Source organism: Pectinophora gossypiella, chromosome 13 (genome assembly GCF_024362695.1).
Source record: "Pectinophora gossypiella chromosome 13, ilPecGoss1.1, whole genome shotgun sequence".
Taxonomy (NCBI): Eukaryota; Metazoa; Arthropoda; class Insecta; order Lepidoptera; family Gelechiidae; genus Pectinophora; species Pectinophora gossypiella.
Window position 1 is genome coordinate 9,457,860 of NC_065416.1, and position 26,223 is coordinate 9,484,082.

The 26,223-nt window shown below is 37.2% G+C and overlaps 1 protein-coding gene across 11 annotated transcripts in view; it reads right to left on the reverse strand.

Moving 5' to 3' along the window:
- Positions 1-1,817: 1,817 nt before the first annotated feature.
- The window catches only part of LOC126371972 (kazrin), a 166,301-nt gene continuing 141,895 nt past the window's right edge, over positions 1,818-26,223 (reverse strand). For 4 of the 11 annotated variants that reach the window (XM_050017460.1, XM_050017454.1, XM_050017455.1 and 1 more), the window contains 11 exons: positions 24,297-24,440; positions 21,262-21,352; positions 18,952-19,136; positions 18,277-18,464; positions 16,442-16,651; positions 13,613-13,771; positions 9,600-9,723; positions 8,560-8,704; positions 6,451-6,562; positions 3,608-3,909; positions 1,818-2,807 (listed from right to left, as the gene is read on the reverse strand). In XM_050017460.1, coding sequence (XP_049873417.1) covers positions 2,663-2,807; positions 3,608-3,909; positions 6,451-6,562; positions 8,560-8,704; positions 9,600-9,723; positions 13,613-13,771; positions 16,442-16,651; positions 18,277-18,464; positions 18,952-19,136; positions 21,262-21,352; positions 24,297-24,440 — 1,805 coding nt within the window. In that variant the 3' untranslated portion in view covers positions 1,818-2,662. Of the gene's footprint in view, positions 2,808-3,607; positions 3,910-6,450; positions 6,563-6,987; positions 8,161-8,559; positions 8,705-9,599; positions 9,724-13,612; positions 13,772-16,441; positions 16,652-18,276; positions 18,465-18,951; positions 19,137-21,261; positions 21,353-24,296; positions 24,441-26,223 lie in introns of those variants that run through there. The other 7 variants (XR_007567106.1, XM_050017458.1, XM_050017456.1 and 4 more) reach the window with 7 other exon arrangements.

The window sequence follows — 26,223 nt, forward strand, 5'->3', positions numbered from 1 at the left end:
TTAGCTGCCTAATATCAGTTCTCAGACAGTTAATCCCATGCATTCATATCTTCTAAATAATCACTAACTTTATAATAACCTTTTTTGTAAAGTTTTTGTATAACTACTTACTGTCTTAAAACAGTTGAAAGGCAAATTCTGAATGTCAATGGGAATCTTATTGTAAAAACGTATATATTGCCCCTTAAAAGATTTAGTTATCTTATGTAATCGATGGTCGTTTGACTAGGACACGGATACGGTTTGGTATCAAGAACGCCTGTTCTCGATATAATTTTCTCCTTGAGAGTTTCCCTTAGCACGGACGAGTGCTATAAAACAAAATGTTTTAAGATTTAATACGCCAGTTTATGTACTTTTACAAGGCCACTGACTGTACAGTCATGAGCAATATCATATATCCACTTTAGAACCCTGTCGCACTATCATATTTGACATTTACTAAGGCTTACGGTGTAATTTGTCAAAAAAGTTAATGTGACATGGTTTCAAAGTGTATACATATTAGTACTCGTGACTGTACATACTAAAGTAAAATTCACGAGAGAAATCCATGCAAGTTTTCTTACCGTCATATTTATAAGGTTTATGTAATTTTCCTTAGGTGTTCATATACTGTATGATAGCTGTCAAAATGGATTACTCTAGTGATTTCTTACCAGTTTTACTTACCTAAAAGTAAAAACATGTCGGTCCCTTTACTATTCGGTTATCTGGAAAGTAATTCTTACACCCCGGAAAAACAATGTAAACGTAGTTTCGGCTTAGGCGTCGTTATGTTGGTAGTAAAGCAGCGTGAGGCAGATATCGCCACAATATCAGTGCGGAGGCGATAGTGAGGCGTGCGTGAATGGCCGGTTAAATGTTTCCTTTGTCTCGCCTATTTTTATTACTTACCTTCTAATTCATCCATTAAAGTAAGATGATCCGCGCTTCGGAAGGCACGTTAAGCCGTTAGTCCCGGTTACTATTTACTGATGTAAGTGAGTAATTGTTACATGAGCCTTGTTAGGGGCCTTTGGCGGCTTAATCATAACAGTATATCATAAGTAGTAACGGGACCAATGGCTTAACGCGCCTTCCGAAGCACGGATCATATTACTTTCAGACATTTAAGTGATCAGCCTGTAATGTCCTGTATGTCCCCACCGGGATTCGAACCCAAGACTTGTGGATCGTGAGCCCAACGCTCAACCATTGGACCACGGAAGTCGTTACGAAAGTTAATAGTTAATATACTTTCACATTTAAATAATATTCTTGATAATAAATAAATGAAAACGGTTGGAAATTGAAATCATTTTAGTGCAAGTTCAAAAGGAATCCGATCGATCCCATTGATATTCCAATCTCGCCAGTTTTATAAGAACCGCTTTGGTACGAAATGAGCCATCAAATAAATAGCTAGTGAGCCCACAATAGATAAAAGTGACCCTTTGTATCGAAGAACGGGCGAATTGAAAAATAAATTGTTTTACTGAGGTCTCATAATAGGTATTTATCTAAGTATATTTTTATTGAAAACGGTAAAAACGACCTCGTTTACTGCGTAGAAAGATATAAAACCATATTTTCAACACGTACAGATCATTAACCTAGTCAATTATTCGCTTTCGGGTTAAAAACCTTACTGCTGAACACAGACTTATTTCATAAATCATGTTTCCAGTTCAAAAAATAATTATGACTCATGATAAAAATATTATTTATTCTTAAATAGTAGTGTAGAGACGTAGAAAATGAAACAACAAATACATTTTCAATACTGTTTTTATTTCAGAAGATTGTATAAAACTCCTAACTAACGGGTAGGTAACTCAAATGTATCACAAACATAATATCACGATAATTAAACTTAAAATCGAAAAAAGAACAAATTTTTAATTTAAAATGTGTAAACAATTTATTAAAATAATAATAACAGAATAATACAAAAACAAATAATTGATAAGTAAATAAATGTTAAGCTCGATGGAATGAATACACGTTAATAATTATTAATAATGTTCTAGATTTTCGTATAAATTGACTAATATTTTTTTAATTATAAAAATGAGAAGCTCATCAGTTTACATTGGGTTGCGTGGATCATATCACAGTGTAGCGATATACAGCGTGTTAGAGGAAAAAATACTGTGTCGATTATAAAATAAATCTTTAAATTATGCTATTACAACCTTACGGAGTGAGTATTATAAGGCAAAATATTCAGTCGAAACGGGTAGTTGACTCATTTCAAATAGTTTATGGTACAAACAGAATAACAAATAGAGTACTCAGGAATAACGGTTATGAATAAATAATAAAAACTGATGTTAATTTGTCTACGCTACATCTATTTGACGTAACTTAAAAGGTGATTATACCTTTTGCATTTCATCTAGGTATATGAACTTTCTTAATACTTATTTATTTATTTAATATATAAGTTATGTTTTTTTTCAATAAAGTTAATATAAATGTTTGTTAACAGCAGTGTCACGACATCTGGTAATAAAAATAATGCGGCTGATAAAAAACGTTTCACATAAAACCAATATAAAAGCAGTCAACCACCCAATTAAAAATGTTAGTTGAAATATCTTGATATGCAACTTTGTACATATTGGTTCGAGTTTGAGCGGTATTGGTGGAAGTAATTGACAATATTGTTAAGTTAGCGTTACACTGAAGTTTTGCTACAGGCGTTGATGTCGCCGATGCTCTTGACCCGTCGATGTCGTTTCTGCTTAACGATGGACTCGTCCACCGATTTCGCTGGTAAAGGGGAGCTCACTCGGTGTGCGTGGTCGGCTTTCTGGCCGTATCTGTGGGGGTTTATCGCATGATAAATAAAGGATATTATGCAGTTTGAACCCTAATACATATATGATATAAAACAAAAAATGTTTAGTGAAAATACAATTCCATTTCGGACTTTACTTTCGAACTAGTTAGTATTAATTGTGCCTGTTTCTGCAGGTATCACTATTTTACCTCATATATTTTTTAAAGCAATACCTATATTTCTGTCGCGTTCAATACAGTTATAAAAACCTTCCAATCTGTCATGTATTTAAATTAAAACACATAAATAGATTACGAATGCGCTACCCGCTTAATACTATGATGGTAGCGCGTTACGGGTCGTAGCGAATAGCTACGCACGTAGCTGTGAATTACGAGTCGTAGCAAGTTTGCGAGCAGTTTCAACGCTGCTTAAGAGTTAGTTTCATGGCAGTATATATCTCGAGACTGTCCGCGTCGCGAAGTTAGAATTAGAGGAAATTCATTTTATTCTACTGGTAGGCTACAGTCGATTTAGGCGTTCTGCCCGGACTAACTTTTCCATTCCAATTGAGTTTGCCAAAGTTGTTAGAAATGTGCAAATAGGCCTTGTGGGTTAGTCCGCTCATTATTTGAGGTCTAAAGAAAAAATGCAGGTTTTAGTAGGGAAAAAGAGCCTTTGCATTAATAATATCTTCATGGAAGTATTAAGATATACAATACGACTGTAAGTCTGCAATACCTACGAAACACATTTTCTTTTACTGTGTCATTCATTGCCCAAAATAACTGTAAAATTTATACCAATTTATTATCCGTTTAATTAGTTTATAGAACTCACCTATGAGTGATAGACACGTTCTCCTTGATATCGTTGAGGCGTTGCAAACTATCTCGAGTGGACACACTCGACTGTGAATATAGGCTGAGTGGCGTGTATATAGGCTCGTATTCCTGTAGCGTAGGCGGCGGGGCGTAGGTCATACTGAGTTGAGATAGCGTCCGCATGCCAATGGGTGGTGAGTAGGACATCTGGTACGGCTGCGTGGTGAGACTCAGGACGCTGGAACTCTCGCTAGAGCTTGATGGTGACGTCCTGTCATGTTTCGGCTTGAGCACGCCGAGCGCACGGGTTATTGAACCCTGTTGGGGGAAAAATACGTTTCTTATACAAAAATAACATACCATCACGCCTGTGTCCTCGAAGGGGTAGACAGAGGTGTATTTGTGCAATAGAGGGTAAGCCCATAGCCATATATTTATTACATAAGTAATATACAGGGTGACATCGTAACAAATACTGAGGGGGATGATTCAGCTCATTATTCTGAAATAAAATCAAGTGGAATTTTTCATCGCAAAAGTGTAGAATTGAAAATAATTAAAAAAAACACACAAAAAAATATATGAACTTTGCGGCGGAAATACTACTTGATATCAACTCTGAATCATCCCTTAAAGTTTTTCTTCTCACTAACACCCTGTAGACAGGTAAAGTGTTTACTTTGGTTTACAATCACAAAGTGAAAGTATTTTTTTGATTAAAATTAGATTTCTTTTTATTTCGCATCATCTATCAAGTATAATTCAAATTGTAATGTGTTTTTGGGTATTGTGGTATAAAAGTGTTAGTATCAGATTTGTATGACTTATTTAGTATTAAGAGTAGATATTTTTAAAATCAATCAATGTCGTTTACATGAATTCAAACATTTGGGTTTTATAGATATACTTGTGTGCAAATTGTGTGCGTATACTTTCATAATTTGTAATTCAATACAATTCTCTCTCGGTATTTAAGAGCTGCGCTCTTGTCGGTGGAGTAATCGCCTTCATAACATAGATAGGGCGTGTAGAACGGTGGTTGCCCCAATCGCTTTCCGTTCCGCAGTACACCGACCAATTCAATACAATTGATCAACTAATATGTATAATTAATTCAACCGCTTGCTAAACTAAGAACATAAAGTTAAAGTCGATAATTGGATAAGTTCCGCAGACATCGCGCGTAAAGTTCACTTTTAAAACTTCAACATGGAATGATATTTCGTTCTATAAAGTTTGGTACAGCAAATGTAGCTGATGGGGCTTTTGAACTATAATATCACATAGAATATTAGTTATTTAGTATACCGGGTGAGACTCAAGTAGTTAATGCCATTTACGGCAAAACTGCAATAAGTCACGTATAAAAAGAAAGTATTTTTAGTACGCAAGACTTGTGAGTTGTGAGAAAATCGTCAATTTTGGTATTGGCATAAATAAATATGATGAACTTAAAGTGATAGTTTATCAGCACACAAAAATCCTTAGTAGAATATTTTATGACGTCCGGAAAAATACAATACTTTCTTTATTCTTTATTGCACTTAACAGCTAGTTACATTAAAAACATGAAACGGACAAGGGAGGACTTATCTCTAAGAGAGATCTCTTCCAGCTAATTCAGAGGTAGTACTAAAATAGCTGCGTAATAATTACAGTAGCGCACCTCCGGACACTATACCAAAATCTATTTTTTACCGTGACGCCTTACCGCGTAAGTGTGAGCGAGATATACTCTACGTGCGCTCTCCCTTACTCCCTAGCGACCTACGGTCATTCAGCCTAAAGATCCAGAAGGAGTGGTGCGGGCGGAAAGTTCCCGTTCTATACGCAGTATTATTCTTTATTCCATGTCACTAGTTCGTCATTTATGCTAATTTTCTCGCTCAACAGTCAGTGTTTAGTTATCCTAATTCGAAGATCAATATAGTTGCGTAACAGTTTCGATTTTGACAGCCTATAGATATTCCTAAGTTTCCAAATTAGTGCTTGGAACTTTGCCCAGCCGTCTGTTACCGACTATTATCATAATAAATCTCTCGATCTGACTTAGTTGATTTAGAATTCCAAATATAACTTGATTTACAGTTATGCTTGATTGACTCTCTGGGGTCCTGTGGTCAAACGGGGAGCAGCGGTTCGAACCTCGATACCAGACATGCACCAATGAGTTATCAATTTCTCCTAAGTGCAGTTTTCACTAACACCGTTGATTCGTCCATTATAGGCGGTGATACGACTCACCATCTATCACGTTGGTCTAACAAAAAGCTCGTTGTGGGTACGTAGTTCATCTTGCGATGGATGTATCTCTACCTACCCCATTGGGATATAGTCGTGAGCTTATGTTATATCTGAGATTATTTGTGACATTAAGAATTGGTGCGCTTAACAAAATGAAAGGCTTTCAATATAAGCGAAGAGCTGATAAACTTCAACCATGCAAGTCATTAACCATCTTAGAATTAATTAATATCAGAAGTGGATGCGAGTTATCTTATTAATGATTGGTAGCACTACCCACCGCGGTAGGGTTTACAAGAGTGATTATGACTAATGTGGGTAATTTAAATTTAGACATTCATTCGTAAGCTGAAAAATAGAAAGGAGTGTTTATTGGGAAAGTGTGAAACAGTGCACAATACACTATTATAACTAATTCGCTGCTTCCAAACCTTATTCAGAAGTGGGAAATTTGGATCTATATACTTAAGATATGGAAAGTCAGTTCACATATTTGCCATCGCAAATATCTGCGAAGAAAATAGATTAAGTTCCGCATCGCCTTTCCAGAGAAGTAGGGTGAGACTACCAGGGAATAATACAATACATACCTATAATAGTTATGTAAAAACTTACCCTTAAACTGTGTCTTCTAGAGTCACCACTCAAGTCGATTCCTGGTAAACCAGTGGCAACAGATCTTGAGAATGGTCGTCCCAACATCCTTATTTGGTGACCAAACATATTCCTGAAAGTTCAACATCGCTTTGATTTCGTCGTAAACAATACATTTATGGGTAGTTAGACAGAAGCCAGGCAGAGCGTATCTGACTCTTGCTATGTCTTTGTAAACTGCTAACACAAAAAGCTGACATGCAACTTTTTAAATTAAAGTTGGACGATCTGAAACGTTGCCATCTTAAAACCTATATTTTAAAAGATTTTAGAGCCCTCATCAAATAATTACTTAATATCAAAATCAAAGCTATACACAGAGAGTTGAGAATATAAGTAAGTATTAATTAACAATTTAGATAAAGTTTCAACATATAGACACCAAAAGCATGATGCATTTTGCTGTAACTCGAATCATGCTATTGTGTATAAGATGATGAAAAAAAAGTGAAAAAATTTTTATGAATTTTTATGGCAACAAAGAAAAGTACTGGAGGAAATGTTATGAGAGACAAGTGAATGATGAACTAAGCACAGTACTGTTCTCTGTGAAATCGAATGAAATAACGACGATCAAATGAAAGAAGATAAGCACAATTTGTGATCGAATGTTTACAAAATAAACGTATGTTATGGAAAGAGAAGTGGATAGAGCCTGATCAAATTAAGGTGCGATCTAATGATGATGAGAGCATTCATGATGTATCGATAAAATGGTCGTTACCGTTCCGTCCCGATGCTAGGATCGCCGAGTTAGGGTGATGATAATAAAACAAACTGACACGTCCTTTAGCTTTTCATCTTTTCATCAGGATTTATTCACATTTATAATGTTAATTGATATTGTTACAAGGGAACCTAATGTACACTGCTGTCAATTTTACAATACCAATGTATACAAGTCAAAAACATAGTTATGTTACAATATCGGTAAACGCTATTATTGTTGTAACCCTAAAGCTATGGTGAATTGTTCCGTTTTTATATCTAAAGATATTCGGTGTAATTATTCAAAAACTTTCTTTAGTAAGTATATTTTTAAATTGTCGAATAGAAACAAATCCACTTTAATAATTGTTTAGATAACGGGATATGACTCACCCCCTATATACGAAGCATTTCATGCTTTACGTCAATACCAACTAAGTTGTATACATTTACTAAAATTACCAAATCGATGAATCTCGAATAAACATTAATGTGACAAATCTAAGTCTACGGCATGTCGGGGCTCTAGGGGGCACGAGTAGAACACTGATTCTAACATTGACGAAGGCGAGGAGGAGGTGTACAAATAATATCGAAAGTGTTCCGACCGCTTCAACTTTTCGAGATTCTTTACTTACAAACCACGACTCCCTACAATAACTTATCAGTCTTCACTGCTCGTCAAGTTTCCGATCAAAAAAGTTTCACAGTCGAGCGAGTATTGACGGAAGAACCCTAGTCACTTTGCAAATAAAAGGATTTTGTGTAAAAATAGCAACTTTACAAACATTTCATACAAGGAATTTTACATAGATACAGGTCGTAGAAATTGGGCGCGTCGAAGCGATTACTTTTTGAAGGAAAGTTTTTTGTGTTTAGTCGATTTATCTTTGTTTTGTGGACAACATGGATGCTCGGGCAGCCTCCACTTGCAGTTCTTCCACCTGGCAAAATATCGTATACCTGCAGGATTGCACCTCACATTATAATCAGCTACTGTTTGCTCACCTACGGGGCGTGATCTGGTGACAACTAACATGCAGTGCTCAATGGCTGATCTCATGGTTAGTATAGACTTGCCACTTCGCTTAGTAATATCATAGACAGGGGCAATGTACAATACATATGTTATCACAATAGGCAGTGCTTGTCGTCACCAAACTTATGCTCATGTCTCCACCAGGCAATATAATTATAATATTTAATAATAATAAAATGTAAATAATGGGCATTATATTGGGATTGGGCGATATAATATTCGCTAGAGGTGACAATAGTTGCAAATATTTTCTAAGCATTATTTTAGCAAATATTATGGTGTCCTAGCATTGAAGTGAGTATTAAATCTTGTATGTTACTCACCTTGCTGGGATGATGAGGGCATCGAACTCGGCGACCAAGTGTCTCCTAATGATGCTCTTTGAAGGTGGAATGCCTAGAGCAGTTGCCATCGTCTCTCCGGTGAAAGAAGGTTCTAGAACTACTAGACCTCCGTGCACTCCGCTGTCTGTAGGGATATGAGTAATCGGTTAATTTGGTTTATGCTGTTAAATTGTTGTTATTATTACCACTGCAGTGTTACTCCGATCTGTTAGTATTAAAGGTGTGGCCACGTAAAAGAATAAGCGAGAAACATAAATGAAACAAGTGGTGACATGGAAATACATGAAAATGTTAAGATTAAAATAGTGTAAAAACATTTTTAGATTATTTTGTAGTTGGGCTTTCCATTGGTTTTTGTTCGAAAGATATAATAATTATACTTTAACTTCAAGTCATTTGTGTGTGACATGGCAATATAATGATAGCATTATCTTAAGTGCAGTTTTCACTAACGCAGTTGGCTCGACCATTATATGCGGCGATACAGCTCACCACCTATCATCACGTTGATGTAACAGAAACGTCGAGGTGTACAGTCATGAGCAATACAATGTACCCACTTTAGGACTCTGTCGCACTAAGATATTTGACATTTAGTGAGACTTACAGTTCAATTTGTCAAAAAAGTTAATGTGACATGGTAGCAAATTGTATACATATTAATGCTCGTGACTGTAGGTACTTAGTTGGTCTTCCGATAAATGTACCCAAATTGGGATATTGTCTTGAGCGTATGTTTTGTTATTTGCTGCATATGACATTAATTATTTATTTTTTTATTTTTTTTTAAATATATATTCAGTAGCTAACACCTCTAGGGAGTAGGGAGTAGTGGGTGGGTAGGGAGGTAGGTAGGTAGGCCGTTACACTTTGAATCGTGAATTTTTCAAACATGCGCCTAAAACTACTGCAGCTTCACAACCTGAATAGCCGAGAAAATGGAGCTGCAAGAAAAACTTCACCACAGAGCTCTAGACGTTGTCAAAAAAACATAGATAAGGACAAAATATAAGGCGTACCTTTAAGATTTTCAGCGAATTCTCCCAAGTCGATATTGTGCGCCCACCGCATGAATCTCTGGTTGGTCCACACCAGCGGATCTGCGTCCACATTCTCGCACTGGTGCCGTCTGACGGCTAAAGCCTGTGGCAAATTGTAATAATTATATAATTAACCAAATTATTGCTATATTATTATTCCAGGATGTTTTAAAGAAAGGTCAAGTCAAGAATACTGTAAACCAGCGAGTTTGCATATGAAGTCTTTGATGAGAGTGGAAGAAGCGAAGCGTGTCAGAATTGGGTCGTTTCCTAGGTCAAAGATAAATAATGAAATTCGATTACTAAATAAAGACAGATCTAAAGGTGACAAAAACGGTTTCTGTTTTCTATCTTAGAGACACCCCACACTAGCGTCTGTCGAGCGTCGTCGTCGTGCCAGCGTCAAAGCTACGTTTACGTGACGTCAGTTTTATGATTATTTACGGATGCCAAAACGAATATTTGACGTATAATAGTGGGTTGCGTTGTGCACTGTACTTGTTCGCATAAAAACGGTGAACTGGCGCCGCGGCGGCGTCGACGACCATATAATCATATCTCGGTACATAATTATACTAAAGCGATTAAAGATTTATAACTATTTAAGTATCCAGATTAGTTTAGTCAGATAATCATATCACTAATCTGGTTCCGTGTTATACTTATATTCCTAGTAAGACAGTAACGAATCGTATATAACCAGTTATAACTACGGCTATATAACTGCAACAAATACATAATAATACAGTGACTCTATCATTGGCCTATACATGACATGGAGATGAACAGAATACCAGCGTCGCGGGTCACGCCGCGGCATAAGCTGGGTGAGGTCCTTTTATTCGGCACACCAACCTCTACACATGAGTAAGCCGACATAACATCACATTTAATTTAGGTAGTTATAGGTTTCTCTTTGTTTCCATGTTTATATATTATATTAAGTATTTCATGTGTGTGTTATTTCGACTTTTGATGTAATGTTATTGTAATGTTTTGTATATGTAAGCCGCGTCTGTGGTCTCATAAAATAATAACTGTTTCTTTCTTTCTAAATGTTTTAAGATATTGACAACCTAGCCTAGCCTATAGCTACACCCCTTTCTAAATAACGATGAAAACAAATCCAAATGGGTTCGTTACAATAAAAAAAACATCACAATGTAAAAAAGGAATAACAATAAAGTTTAAACCAGATACTGCAGATAAAATAAAAATGAAACAAATGACGATAAAAGACACTGCTCGGTAGGTAATCGTTCATTCATTCGCTCATCTGCTCAATAGAACCAGTCCTTTATGGGATTCAATTATTGTAAGAACGATGGAAGAAACTCCATGAATTATTATCGTGTTTCGTTCCTTTATTTGGTTTTGTCGTCGACTAAGGGCTTCGTATAATTCATTATGTTGATTGTATGTACTTACATTACATTACATCGTGTCGTAGATAATGGGAAGTAAATGGAATACATATAATATATATTTTTTTCTTTTGAACTGTTTTTCAATGATACTTCTTTTAAATGATTTTTGATTTTATATTTTTATAACAGGCACCCATGCTTAGGGAAACTCATCGGCTTAATGACGATACATAGATCGAAGAATTTTGCAAGGACAGGAGGACCCAATGGTGTAATAGTTAACACGCTCGTTTCGGCCTGACAAGAGTTGCGGGTTCATGTCTCATCCGAGTCATAATATTTTTAGATTAAATTTTCTCTTGTGTATAAAAAAGGTAATTAGCGATAAGCCAGATTGTCCGCTTATGATGCACTGGGTACATGCACTTATGCATGTGCCTAGTGCATCAGGCAGGCCTGGCAAATATTTAAATTAAATTTTGTTTTGTTTTGTCACTACTAACATAGTTTTTTAACTTTTTGTAATATGGGCATCTGTCTGAAATAAAATTATTTTATTTTATTTATAAATAAAGTAAAAACATAGTGAGAAAATTATTACAAAAATAAGTGAAAAGATTCTTCAGAAAAAAATAAGATGTAAGTAGGTATTTGCATTTGGAGTGTGACGATGCGGTTCGCCACTCAATTAGTTTTATACTTCCGATAATGAATTTTAGGATGTTTATTAACATCTGCTTGGACTTCAAAGAGAAATAGGTCGAAAAAAAAGATTATTAATATACCTAAGTTTAGTTAGACTTGCCTAACAAAAAAAAAAAAACAAAACAAAACAAAAAAATCTTCAAATCTTTGTCTTTGCTTGACAAAGATTTTCCCACACAATAGGGAAACATCACAAAGCTTTGAACGGGAAACAATGCCAGAAGCCGATGATCCAATAACAAAGAAAACCTTTTAGAATGAAAATATAATGCCATGACTATTTCTTATAATACTAGGAGATATTAAAAGGATTTTAATCCTGTATAGAAAGTTCTACACCATAACGCAAACTTATAGAGCCATTTTGTTTTTCTCGTGATTTCGAGATCTTTCATACAGGTTGGTGACCCCGCAAGGCAAACTTTGAGGGTGATTCACAAATATATAGTGGAATTTTCCGTCGTAAAAGTATGGAGCTGAAAAGAATTGAAAAATACACTAAAATTTTCATCTATTTTTCCGTCAGAAAACTCCACTTGAATTCAACTTAGAATCATGGTCTAAATCATCCCCCAAAGTTTTTTATACGGTGTCACGGATTGTACTGTAATCCACAAAATATCACATATAATTGGAATTGAAATACGCAGTATTCGCAGCAATACCGGCAGAAAAGAGCGAATTTAAAACGCTTTTATGATTTTTTTAAGACAGGACACGTAAGTTCTACTTTGTAAAGATGGTTTGCGGTCCCCGGGCATACCACAACACCCACAGGAATTTAAAGGGAAACCTCCTCGCCCGTGATACCAACCAGAACTCGGAGAAAAGTGTCGATAAGTAAATTGGTACATATTCTTTGTGTCTTTGTTACGTAAAAAAAACAACGTATAAGTAGCTCAAATAACGTACTCAACTAAAGATAATATTTTATAGATTTATAAAATCATCTTCCTAGCGGTATCCCGTTTCTCACGACAGGTCCAGTTTTTACAGAAGTGACTGCCTTTCTGACCTTCAAACCCGCGAAGGGAAAACCAGCCCAATACAAGATCGGTCACATATCTACGAAGAGCATTTCTCGGGAATGTGGGTTTCTGCACGTTGTTTTTCTTTACTGCAGAGCACGTGATAATTATTTATATCATCAACAGCCCATTAACGTCCCCACTGCTGGGGCACGGGCCTTCCCTATGGATGGATAGGGAGATCGGGCCTTAAACCATCACGCGGGCCCTGTGAGGATTGATGGTTATTAACGACTGCTAATGCAGCCGGGACCAAAGGCTTAACGTGCCTTCCGAAGCACGGTGGAGCACGAGATGAAAACTTTTTTTTGTGGTCACCCATCCTATGACCGGCCTTTGCGAAAGTTGCTTAACTTTAACAATCGCAGACCGAGCGCGTTTACCGCTGCGCCACCGAGCTCCTCAATTATATTATTTATAATCCAAACATAAATTCTAAAACAAATTCTTAAAATCATTAGTTTAGGCCCGTACTGGGATTCGAAGCTGCAACCTCAGAATGAGAGTCAAGCGTTCTTCCAAAGCGCGCGGTGACGCAGCTCGCCACTGGGTTACCACGGCTCACCATAGTTTTGTTTTATTATAAAATATCTCTCTCTCTCTATTTAAGAGCTGCGCTCTTATCGGTGGAGTAACCGCCATTCCTCTCTTCTTCCCGCCAAAACCTTCACCGCACGATACGACACGACCAAAAAAAAAAATATATATCTCTCGAAAATGTGCTTCGTAGGTGTAATATCGTGTTGTCTTTCCTTAACAAAAAAAAGACGGAATATAAAGACTTAAGCTACTTTGTCTTATTTCACGGATTCCGAATCCCTTTGTCAAATTTCTTCCAATTACTCTGTTAAACAATGAATTCTCATGTTTCTTATGTTATAAAGCCACTTACTTGTCTATCATACTTCATTATCCTGAGCAGGTGTATCCCATGCACGATCGACGCCTGGTGGAACTTCCTTGTGACGCCCAAGTATTTCTCCAACTCTTTCTTGCTGATTGTGTCCAGCATTCGAGCGTCCACCAGGTTTGCCAGGAACGATTCTGCATACTGGTACGTGAAAAATAAATGAAGTTTTAAACAATGTTTTGTTACAGAAATCAGAATCATTTATTCAACGTAATTATCATTTCGCATTTTACGCTAAGGAGAAGAAATGACAAGAAACTGCAACAACATCACATCTTTTAATATTAATAAATATTAAGTACAAGTATATACATTAAGTACAAGTTATATTATTGTAAAAACGTGAACATAACCCCAAAAAAGATGAATTTAAGTTAGAAGCAGTAGTATAAACCCTTACATCAGAGTTGAGGTCGGTCATTGGCCTTGCTACCCTCTCAAAAAGGAGAAGTACTTAGTTCGGGAAATTGTCAGTTGAGAAACAAAAGTGAGAGCACATAATGTATGTACAAATGTACATATATCATCGTCAGGCATCATTCAACTTTTGATTCATTTTATTTGCTGAATTATTTTTATTTATTTATTTACCACCTTACAAATAAAAAATAAACCAGGGATGAACGTGGGTTTAAGTATTTGACAGCCAAACAATTGAATCCAATTATCATACAATTCGACTGAAATTTGCTTGGCTATCAAATACTCACCCACGTTCATACTTGGTTTATTTTTTATTTGTAATGTGGTTATAGTGGAAGCGGTTTTTTACATACATGTAGGCACGTCCGTATTTCTACCGGGTCTTCTTCTCTCGAGTGGGTTGTGTCAGGGTTACATGACACCAGGGTGACATGACTCATGTAACGACTACTTACTTACATTAGTAAATAGTAACCGGGACCAACGGCTTTACGTGCCTTCCGAAGTATGGATCATCTAACTTTCGGACAATCAGGTGATCAAACTAGGGATCACAAAGTAATTTTTGTGATATTTCCTCACCGGGCTTCGAACCCTGGACCTCCGTATTGTGAGCCTCACGCTCAACCACTGGACCGCGGAGGCCATTATCAATCGGGTTGGGCAGAGCCACAAGTCATCGTTAATACCACCCGCAGTCAAAATCCTGATTTTCGTTCCAAGTAGATATGATGTATCGTATGGTAACAGGTTATCAGCTCAAATAAATGGTTCATCATTTTGAGTGAGATCAAATTACTATTTTTTTGTTTGTTTAAGCTTATGATTTTATATTAATCTTTATAGAGTACGTAAACAAGTTTTATCTTTTCTGACAATCAAAGTAAGAATTTGCGTACGGCAAAATGTTCTCGTCGTTAATTAAGATTTAAATGCGATAGTACAGTGAATTTGTTTATAATTGGGATAAGGATTTAGGTGGAGTATTTCCACGAATAATGGAAATAATGGAATGGTAATGGAAATGGAAATTATTCCAAAATAATTATATAAAATTTGGGGATTTTAAAGCTAAGAGTAAATAGGCACTATTTGAGTTTGCATGCTACACCTTAGACCACGGCTGGATCGTAGTCAAACGCACTCAAATCTTTTAATAAATAAAAAATCGTCTCAAAGAGGGCACGTACCGTTAGTTAATGATGTAGATCAAAAAATGGAGTAACTATACCCTTTTGTGATGTTCATGTCTAGAATACATAGGGTGTTAGTGACATCGTACCGAATACTGAGGGAGATGACTCAGATCATGATTCTGAGTTAATATCAAGTGGAATTTTCCATCGCAAAATTCATGATTTTTTTGTGTTTGTTTAAATTATTTTTACTTTTACTTACGTAAATTTAAATTTGAGGTGGAGCTCGGTGGCGCAGCGGTAAACGCCCTCGGTCTGCGATTGTTGAAGCTAAGCAACTTTCGCAAAGGTCGGTCATAGGATGGGTGACCACAAAAAAAAAAGTTTTCATCTCGAGCTCCTCCGTGCTTCGGAAGGCACGTTAAGTCGTTGGTCCCGGTTGCATTAGCAGTCGTTAATAACCATCAATCCGCACTGGGTCCGCGTGATGCTTTAAGGCCCGATCTCCCTATCCATCCATAGGGAAGGACCGTGCCCCAGCAGTGGGGACGTTAATGGGCTGATGATGATGATTAAAAATTAGGTTTATTTGATTTGATTTATTTGTTAAAACAAAGCACTGTAATTGTAGAGCCTTAAAAATAAATGTCACTGCAGATTTAACTTGAAGAGAAAGTTTGAATCAAGATCTTGTTGGCCGACTCGTTCATTTGTTAGGGTTCAGTTGAGTTTTTCCTTTGTTTTGTTTGACAAATACTTTTTGTTGTACAAAGGTCCTGGCTGCAATCTTTGAACAAGTTTTATATTTTGATCCTCTATAAAGCAACCTAGGTCAAAGGAAAGGTTTCTTTTTATTTTTTATTGAACAAGAGAGTTGTAGTCCTAAGATGTAGTCTGGGTTGTTTGTTCATTGTTGACTTTTGTTTTAGTTTTTTTATTATTTACGGCACTGATTACTGAATCTAGGTTTCATGTGTACCTACATTACAAACATATTAGTACACAAATCGCATTAGATACATTTAGACGTTTTTATTGTCAAATAAAGAAAAAATACCGATCGATCGAGCAATCCCTAAAAATTGTAGCATTGATATCTTTGAAATCTTTTAACATCTGCTGAAGTATTCAAAAATAACCATCTTGTAATTTTGTAAACCTTGACGAAGATGACGTTAGACAATTTATAAAAAAAACTTAAGAAGTGCTTTATAAACCCAAGTAATAGTAAGTAAGTAACAAATTAACTCACTTGTGCTAAGCCCAGATCAGAGAGCCATTCAGCCGCGACCCAGGCGTGTGTCAGCTGGCCTATGGCCGGGTTGCGGACCAGGTCAGGCCGCCTCCGCTCCTCTATGGCCAGCCGCAGCTTCTTCCTGTGCATCGGCTGCGAGATCCCCAACCCCACCTCCAAGTCCGCGTCCGTCAGCTCGAGCAGAACCTGCCCATTCAAAGCACGGATCTAGAACCAACCAGAACACAATATTTGACGCTACTATTGCGTCACCTTACCCTAACACACCTAAAGCTATGTTTTATTAATACGATCTAAAAATATATAGGTACCTATACGTAATACTATAAAGAAATATACCACGTAAAACGAATATCCGCAAATTGAATATTAATATTCACTACAACAAAACCCAATGGAAATGAGACCTTCTGACGACATTGTTTGTTGTAACATTTCGTGTCAAACATTAATAAGGCCCACAAAATGTGAACTGATAAATCTGAAAGCAAACGTGTATCGAATAAACAAATATTGCGATGAATTTATCAAGGACTTTGTATTGGGGCCCAATTTCCATTCTAATCTAATAACATGTTACATATACGGAATAATGGATGAATGGAAATGTAATGAAAAAAGCGACTTTTATTTAAAAGATAAGCCACAATGTTTTAGTCGCGAGTTACGAGCGGGGTAAATGGAAGCGTCGATTTTGCTTTGAATACAATTTTGCATATTTCGCTCGTTTTAAAGCCTTGAAAAGCCTAACGCTTGACTGGGATGAAAAGACCCTGACGTGGACGTCGGTTGATGAGCGTGAACATACAAATTGTGATACATTTTTGAGAAGAGATATCCCTTAAGTAAAATAAAGACAAAAAAAAAAAAAAAGAGAAGAGATATTTTTCTGCGCTAGTAGTAACAGAATACGTAATGAAGTTTGTTTCGCTCAAACGGATTACGAGATAAAACTTGTCATAAGCGCCAACCTCGTTTGTCCTAACAAAGTATGATTAGTATGCTTCTTGCTCGAGTTACACAAGGAAAATGTTGTATCATATTTACAAAACTAAGTGGTGGAATAAACAGGTCACTAACCTTTGTGAAGGTTAGTTGACAAATGGTTATTAGTAAACGTATTATGAAACTCATTTCTCAGTATGTTGTATATTACCTACTACCGTGACAGATACACTATACTGCTACGTGCTCATGGCAGTGCTTTTTCCTACAATATGTACTCACTCCAATCAGCTGACGTGACTTATTGTAGATTTGCTCCAGATAGCATTAACTACTTGGCCGGACAAATGGGGAGCTCTGAAGGCTCTCACCCGGTACAACGTTTAAGACAACAGGCCTGAGGGTGCCCAGTTGGGCGCGGACCTCGGCTCAGGGCATCGTCTGAGAGGAAAAATATTTGAAAGATTGATTAATCGACCCTAGTGAGTCGATAGCAATAAGCGCTGACTGAGGGAAGTCATCGACCACGCTGGTGGGGTCGATATCGGGGTCTTGAAGTGTTAGGTGTCGCGAGCTGATTGGCCGCCTCTATGGCTAGAGTAATCGGGTAATCTGTGACCGCTGTATGGACACTTACCTACTAACTCCAACTCGACAAGACTAAGGCAAAGGCGCGCCAGTTCTTTGGAGTCAAAAATGCATTGCTATGGACTAAAATGTTAACACATGAAAACCAATACAAACCTTCCCGCTTCTGACAGTACAGTCGGTGACAGATGCAGCGTATTAGCTACGTAGTTTCAAGCAGGCAATGATGGTGCTTTGAATTCACTTCTCAAGGGGATAAAAAAGAACAAAAATAGGAAATTTCTAAGAACAGTACTGACTTTCCCACTCTTGACATTGTCAGCGACGGCTGCAGCGTATTGAGGCATTCCCAGTGCCAGCTCCAACCAGGCGATGATAGCGGGCGCACGCCACCTCGCCAGCGGCAACGATGCTGCTTCGCGCAGGGCTGCCTCGCTGCCTAGAGGTGACCAAGCTCGCTGGCTGCCTGTCCCAGCGTATACTGGTTCTGTGGACAAGACGATAAGTCAACTGTAGAAAAGTAACCAATATTCTTTAAAAAATCGAAAGTATCTTTTTTGTCATTCGTAAAATATAATCAAGATGAATGGACAACGAAACAATTTTTGTTTTTCTTAACGTTTTAAGTAGATGCCTTTAATAATACATTTAGTTACTTACTTATAAAATTATTATTACAATTAATTATGCCTTTACTTATTTTATCCTGTCAGTTTTTTTCGAAGGAATTCAGTGATTTAATCATGCTCAATGCACACAAGATGGCGGATACAAACTCATACATTACTGAAATTCATGCCACTGGTACCGCTGGTGAAATTTTGTGAGTTTTATTTAGTGCTGCCTACCGATAGTCCACATAAAACAGTATGGCCATCGATAGCATTGTTTCTGACTATTGCAAGGACTACAATTTTCAAGGTCAAGATGGGTACTCTAACTATCGATAGTTCGGGGAAGTTTTAATGTCTTACCGCTCTCATGTCCACTGGCAGTGGCGCTGCCAGACTTGGTGCGGTGTCTGCTGCGAGCGAACACACGGGAAATGGAACCCCAAGCGGACCCGCGGCCGCGACCGCCCTTGCCGCCCGCGCGAGACCGCAGCCCTCCTAGCAGCGCCGACTCGCATTCACCTGGACTTGACAGCTGTTCCACCGATCTGTTTGGAACACAGAATAGGTTAGTTTCCATCTACATAAACAGCCTATATAACGTCCCAATGCTGGGCACAGGTCTCCCCTCAATCAACCGGAGGGGGTATGGAGCGTACTCCACCACGCTGCTCCACTGCGGGTTGATGGAGGTGATTTTTACGTCTAATAGCCGGGATCAACGGCTTAACGTACCCTCCGAAGCACGGAATCCTCTTACTTTTTCGGACAATCAGGTGATTCAAGCCTGAAAAGTCCTTACCAAACAAAGGACAGTCTCACAAAGTGATTTCGACAATGTCCCCCATCGGGAATCGAACCCGGACCTCCAGATCGTGAGCCTAACGCTCTATCCACTAGACCACGGAGGCAGTTTCCATCCAAATCAGATGTACTGCTTACTAAACGTCAAAACATGAAATTACTATGGGATTTGTATGAAAACGCACTCTGTGACGTCCGGCCAAGTAGTTAATGCCATCTGCGGCAAATCTACATTATGTCACGTCATAAAAAAACTCTGTGACGTCATAGAAAAACGTGGTAAAATGACAATTATTACGTTAAAAAAAAACAAAAAAAAAAACCGGACCGGAAACCGGACGAAAAACTATATTCTTTCTTCTATAAACAGTCCGGTTTTTTTTTAACGTAATAATTGTCATTTCACCACGTTTTTCTATGACGTCACAGAGTGCTTTTATGACTTGACTAATTGTAGATTGAAAATGAGAACGAGAGATGGTTTTTCGTCCGGTCCGGTCCGGTAAAATCATCATTTTTTTAATTAGGATTTCATCATTTATCTTTGACCTAGGATATACTGTCGCACAAATTGTTGTTGTTGTGCTCTGCCCGGTGTGTAGAAGGTGGTAAAGAATACGGCGACTTTGAGTTGACCACGTTATATTTTTAATTTTTCATTAGGCACATATCAAAAATACTCGTTACTTGCAGTCGATCGTAAGAAGAAGGAAGAAGTATTGCCATTTTATAAATTAAAAAGTAAAAAAAAATAATTTGTTGGAAGTCCAATTGTTAATGGCACTACCAAAGGTTATAAAATATACATCCTCGTATTATTGTTCTATAAAACTCATTAAAGTAACTGTTTAAAGAAAACTTCCAAGAGAATGAAATATTTTTTTGTGTTTTACGGGATTTTGCAGGTTCTGTCTAGGCCAAAGGCGTTTAAATCTCGTATTAGGTATCATTTTGCGATATGCTGCATAATGTGTACATATGTCGAAATCATTACTAAACCAATTATTGGTATATATTGATATGAGTATTGTGCTTTCATTAACGACACTAACACAAAACATTATTTCAATCCGCACAAAACGAAGTATTGAATTTCATTAATTAAAGTACTTATTTTATCATCATTATTATTATATATTATGATCATCATTATCCCGATTTCACAGGATCCAAACCTGAATATTTACCAGGTCCGGTTTTTACAGAAGCCACTGCTTGTGTGGCGCTCCAACGACGCGGAAGGGAAACCAACCCAATACAGTATACGTCACATACCTCTGAAAGGCATTTCTCGAGTATTGGGTTTCCTCACGATGTTTCTTACTTACTTATAGTAAAAATAAAAAATAATAAGGAAACAAGTTCAAACACAAATAAAAGGTATGTTATTGTTACTTTTCTTTAGAAAGACATGTGTGTCACGAAGCGAAATGAAACCTTTTTCATTCAGTTAATTCCTTTGATGTAAAGTTGCCATTTTGTGTCCCCGTTCGTGGAATGTCCGGTCCGCGATGTGTAGCATCTGTACTTGGTCTGTGGGTCCGCGGAAGTCCGTGTTGCTCTATGGCGGGACGTTACGTGTTTGTATCGAACGGGCAAACCAAAGAGATGTTATCAATGAGATTGCTCTTGATTAATTGAACTCTGTAGCGTCGAAGTTGCTGATGCTGATAACATCTCAAATTAACAACCTCCTGTTGGTGTTCGAAATTGATGAATCCCTTACCAGGAATTAACACATGAGTTTTAAGAAAATAGTTCTATTGGTTTTTCGGAACGTCACGAGAATTTTTATATACTTACCTAGTTTTTATATACTCTAGGATAAACCCTAATGTTTACATTTTTCATTAAGTATGTGGAACTTACCTGGATAGTGAGCCAGCGTCAATAGACCTGGTGAATGGCGACGCGCTGTTGTGTGGAGACAAGGTCGGGCTGCAGTCACGAGGAGTGCTCACTGTCAACAACAAATCACTAAATAGTATAAAACAAAGTCGCTTTTGCTGTCCCTATATCCTTATGTACGCTTAAATCTTTAAAACTACGCAACGGATTTTGATGCGTTTTTTTTAATAGATAGAGTGATTCAAGAGGAAGGTTTATAATAATAATAATAAAAAATCTTTATTAAAGGCAAAAACAAAACCCATTACAATATAAAATAGTTATAGTGTACTTAAATATGAAATTGTAAAATAATAATGTGATAAAAGCAGATCATAAATATAAATTATATGTATAATAACATCCATTAAATAGTGGAGAAATACTGTTATTTTTGAGGTTTTTAATGTGATGTAGTAAATAATTTCATTTTTTCCTCAGCATTGCACCCGAGCGAAGCCGGGGCGGGTCGCTAGTAAAATGAATATAATAATATATAAAAGCCAAAGTTCACTCAGTTTACTCACTGACCGACTCAGTCATCACGCAATCTCAGAAACTACAAGTGCTACGAGTTTAACATTTTGCATGGGGATTCCTTTTAGGACGGTGCTCATTAAAACGGTATTTTGCGAAATCTAAGCCTTAGGAGAGCAAAAAGGTGGCAAAGTTTGTATGAAATTTCAGTCGCGAGTAACACCTAGTAGATTTTTCTTTGGTACAGGTTCCAGCGGGTCTAGCTAAGTTATAGATGGTGTCAAAGCCAAAGCCAATCAATCGGCTATCCCGACAACATTCGGCATAACACGGCCGCCAAGGCGAAGAAAAATCAAAATGGAACTGATGTCCTTGAAATTGATTGTATTTATCTTAATGGTACACTTTATTTGTAATTAATCATATATACTATGGTCATCTGCGTCCCGTGCAATTAGCTAAGTAACGCGTTGACAGGCACGCAATTAAAGAGAGTGGCCCATGTCTCAACTATGTTACGGTTTTATCGTATTTCAGTATCATTCAGTATAGTATATAATTATGTGGGATAATTGTTGCTTAGTTGTTGATGTTCGTGTTCTTTGTTTTACCGTGACATTTTCTTTGGAAAAAGTAGTGTGGCTGTCATTAATATTTAGCCCTCATATATTTTTTTTGCGTGACGGAGTGTGCTCCATACCCCCTCCGGTGGATTGAGGGGGAGCCTGTGACCAGCAGTGGGACGTATATAGGCTGTTTATGTTATGTTTATGTTGTGTATTTTTACAGACACACCATATTAAACAAAGTACACTTTTCCAGGAAGTGAGCGGCCAAATTATGTAACATGATGCGAGTGAATATGCAACCTAATAGCTATGTATTACTGTTGTCAGACCCGTAGAATGACAAAGACACGTATGCATAATAAATAAACCGCTGTATACCTTATCTGACATGTCATCGCAGTATGAACGACCCAATTTTGGCGTTAAGTAAGCCTCGCGCGTAATAAACGCTTGTCTCGTAAGCAGAATTTTTACCACCCCTTTTCCTCCTAAATGCCCTTTGATAACGCCCAAATGCTGAACTCCCTAATAATTAAATAGATAGGATTTCCCACAAAGCACTCCGCACGGAGCGAAAAATAAAATCTCGTTTGCCCTTGAATGGTTCGACGAGTTTCCTTTTACATTCGGAGCGCAAATAGGGATTTGTTTAATGAACATTGGTTTAAAGTGGAATTATCAAAATCGTTATTAAAAGCGAGTTTAAGCTGGGTCAAATTCCGCGATTCGGTTTATTTTCGAGTTGATTGTGTAATCAAATTTCGTTTTATGCGAACAATGCAGTGGCGAACGTAATGAAATGACGTTAAAATGCCAAATAGCGGGTTGGTTGTTAAGCGAGCTTTCAGTAAAATCCATCAAAATTTATGCGCAGGTGTGTGATGGCGTTTTTAATTCATCAAGGGCGGTCGCGTAACCATAGCGGTTATTTAGTGTGATTTATGACGCTTCAATATACATTGAAGACATTTACAGGCTAAGCTGGGTTGGGTAGGTAGGGTAAGCATTATGTTTTGATAAATGGGGTAACCACGGATATATAAATAGATATACGTAAGAATATTATTATTTTGTTACTTTTATCTAGTTTATACAGTACCTAGTAGGTGTTACGTACCTATAGTCATAGAATAAGGATTAATACTAGGTACGTATAGCGGCTGAGCTAGGTTTACCTCACCCCCTCGGTCTTACTTTAGTCTTCAATCGTATGGGCGTCAGTCGTCACACACACAGATGCGCGTGTACGATAACGGCAACAAGATGGTTTGTATGAAGTGTCCGGTGTGTGCTATAGTGCTAAATGCTATGTGCTATAGTGCAAAATGCTATGTGCTATAATAGTGCTAAATGCTATGTGCTATAGTGCTAAATGCTATGTGCTATAGTGCTAAATGCTATGTGCTATAGTGCTAAATGCTATATGCTATAGTGCTAAATGCTATGTGCTAAATGCACACCTCAACCACCAACGGCTATGCATTTTTTGATATAAATATTGTATTAAAAACGCCCATTTTTTCATAAAAAGTCCAAAACTTCCACAGCTTTTCATTTTTTTTAAATGTATGTGTTTTCTCTGCGTTTTATAAAGTATTTGTGCAAATCACCTAAAGCTACACCAGGTAGTACCATAAAGAAACAGTATGTTTAAACCTCGTAAGACAGGATTTTTAGATAGGTACGGTCACGAGTACTAATATGTATACACTTATATGTACCTATACTCTTAGAAACCATGTCACATTAACTTTTTTTGTCAAAGTCGTCTTTTTTGCCGTAAGTCTCATTAAATGTCAAAATATATGACAGCGCGAAAGGGTTCTAAAGTGGGTACATGATATTGCTTATGACTGTACAATTGTTGTCAAACAATGTGATTTGGATTTTAAAGGGCATATATGGGTTAAGTTACAGTAAAATCGTAAGCGATCAGTTCAGTTTTAAAAAAAAGTACATTAAGATACTTACACTGATAGATATGATGCGCCGAGGAGACGAGCGAGATAGCGTCGGTGTCGTAGGAGTCGACCGTGGCAGGAGCCCCTTCAGCCGTAGAGTCCGACAGGTTCCCACCGCAGACCGAGGTGGCGCCACCGTCGCTGCTACCTGTCACTGACACGCGTCATGTATCACAAGCCGTAGCAAGGCCCTAACAAAGCAATCATCTCAACTTCGATAATAAATCTGTAATCTTATGTTAGTGCATTGACTGTACGTGTGGGTTTACACCCTAGACGGGAATTGCGTTTGGGCTAGCATTTTTTCTGCCTCTTTTTGGAGGACGCACACGTCGCACACACACACTCACACATGCTCACAATTGCACACTCATAAAAAAATCCTCGCCTCCATCATGGTATAAGAAGACCCGATATGCTCAATCATAGGATTGACAAGCCGTCATTGCTAGCCCATTGATGACGTAAGTGTTACCATTAAATTAGTATCTCCAACATTCCAAGGTCGTAAATTTTATTATAGACAATTAAGTTAATAAGAAATGTATTTAATCACTATTACTTGTCACACTATAACACTAAACACAACACTACTTGTAACATTATGAAAACTGTAAGTAAATCTTTTACTAAAAGTTCAAAAATTCCTTGCAAAGTAAATATAAAAACATTAGTCATGAGTCATTTATTTATTACGAAATGGCAATACAGGGCGGGATGACGTCAGCTGGGCTGACCTTGAAATGTTAGCTGTCAGTTTTGAGCATACCTGGGGAGTTAAAATGGCCACATCGAAGCAATTCATCTAAGAAAGTAATGTTGCTATTTGACATACATACATAAACTCACGCCCGTAATCCCTAATGGGGTGGGCAGAGCCACAAGTAATCAAAGACAACTTGCAGCCACTGTTGATCCATCTTAGGGCTATTTGACATTTGCGCAATGCAAACAAATATCAAATAGCAATATTGCTTTCTTAGATGAATTGCTTCAATGTGGCCATTTTAACCCCCCAGGTTTCCTTATACTATGGTCTCTGTAAACACATACCAAAACAAAACGGTCACACAATTAACCGTTTTTTCCTTTTGATAATTCGTATTGCCAATTGGCGTCGTTATTCATACTGTGAATTCGTGATTTTGACAGTCATAAAATGGCGCACTTCTAATATCGTTATTATATCGAACAAATGTCAAAAACATTTGTTTTTAGATGATAATATACCCAACAACAATAAATCAATCATTAAAATTTCAGAAGCGACAGCCAATTAGTTGCGCATTTTTAACCCCAAAGACCACAGGTAAATATCAGTGGATTTGAATTTGTTTTCCGATCCGTTGCCACAAAAAGCCTAATTGATATTACGAGTTTATTTTTCAATGCATAATTCTTATACTGATTGAGGAAAACCTTGTACCGTACGCAGACCGTTTTTTTATAACTTCATATAAATTTTACGACAGCAATTTCGTGATATAACTTGTTTACACAAACATTTATGTAAATGCAGTGATTTACTAGAACAACTATGTATGCCAAATTAGAGCAATTTGCAAGAACATAATATTTATTATAGTTGGTATAACTAATGGGGAAGTCATTCAAGGTCAAATATTTATGTACATAATGGGCATTGTTAAACTGTGCTCGAATGAATAATAATCTTAGCATGATATTGAGCTTTAGGAATTTGTCAACGGAGGACCATTGGCTTTAATTAGCCCCAATAGAGGACTTGGGAGATTTTACATTATATGAGTAACTGAGTATAACGACACGGATGTTTCCTCATAAAACTTCATAAAAGAGACAATGCTTCCGAAGAGTTATCAAATTTTAGATAGGTACGTCAAAATTCACAGAGGAAACTCTTTGTATAGAATAAGGAATAATACTACGTATAGAACGGCACCTCTCCGCTCCCCACC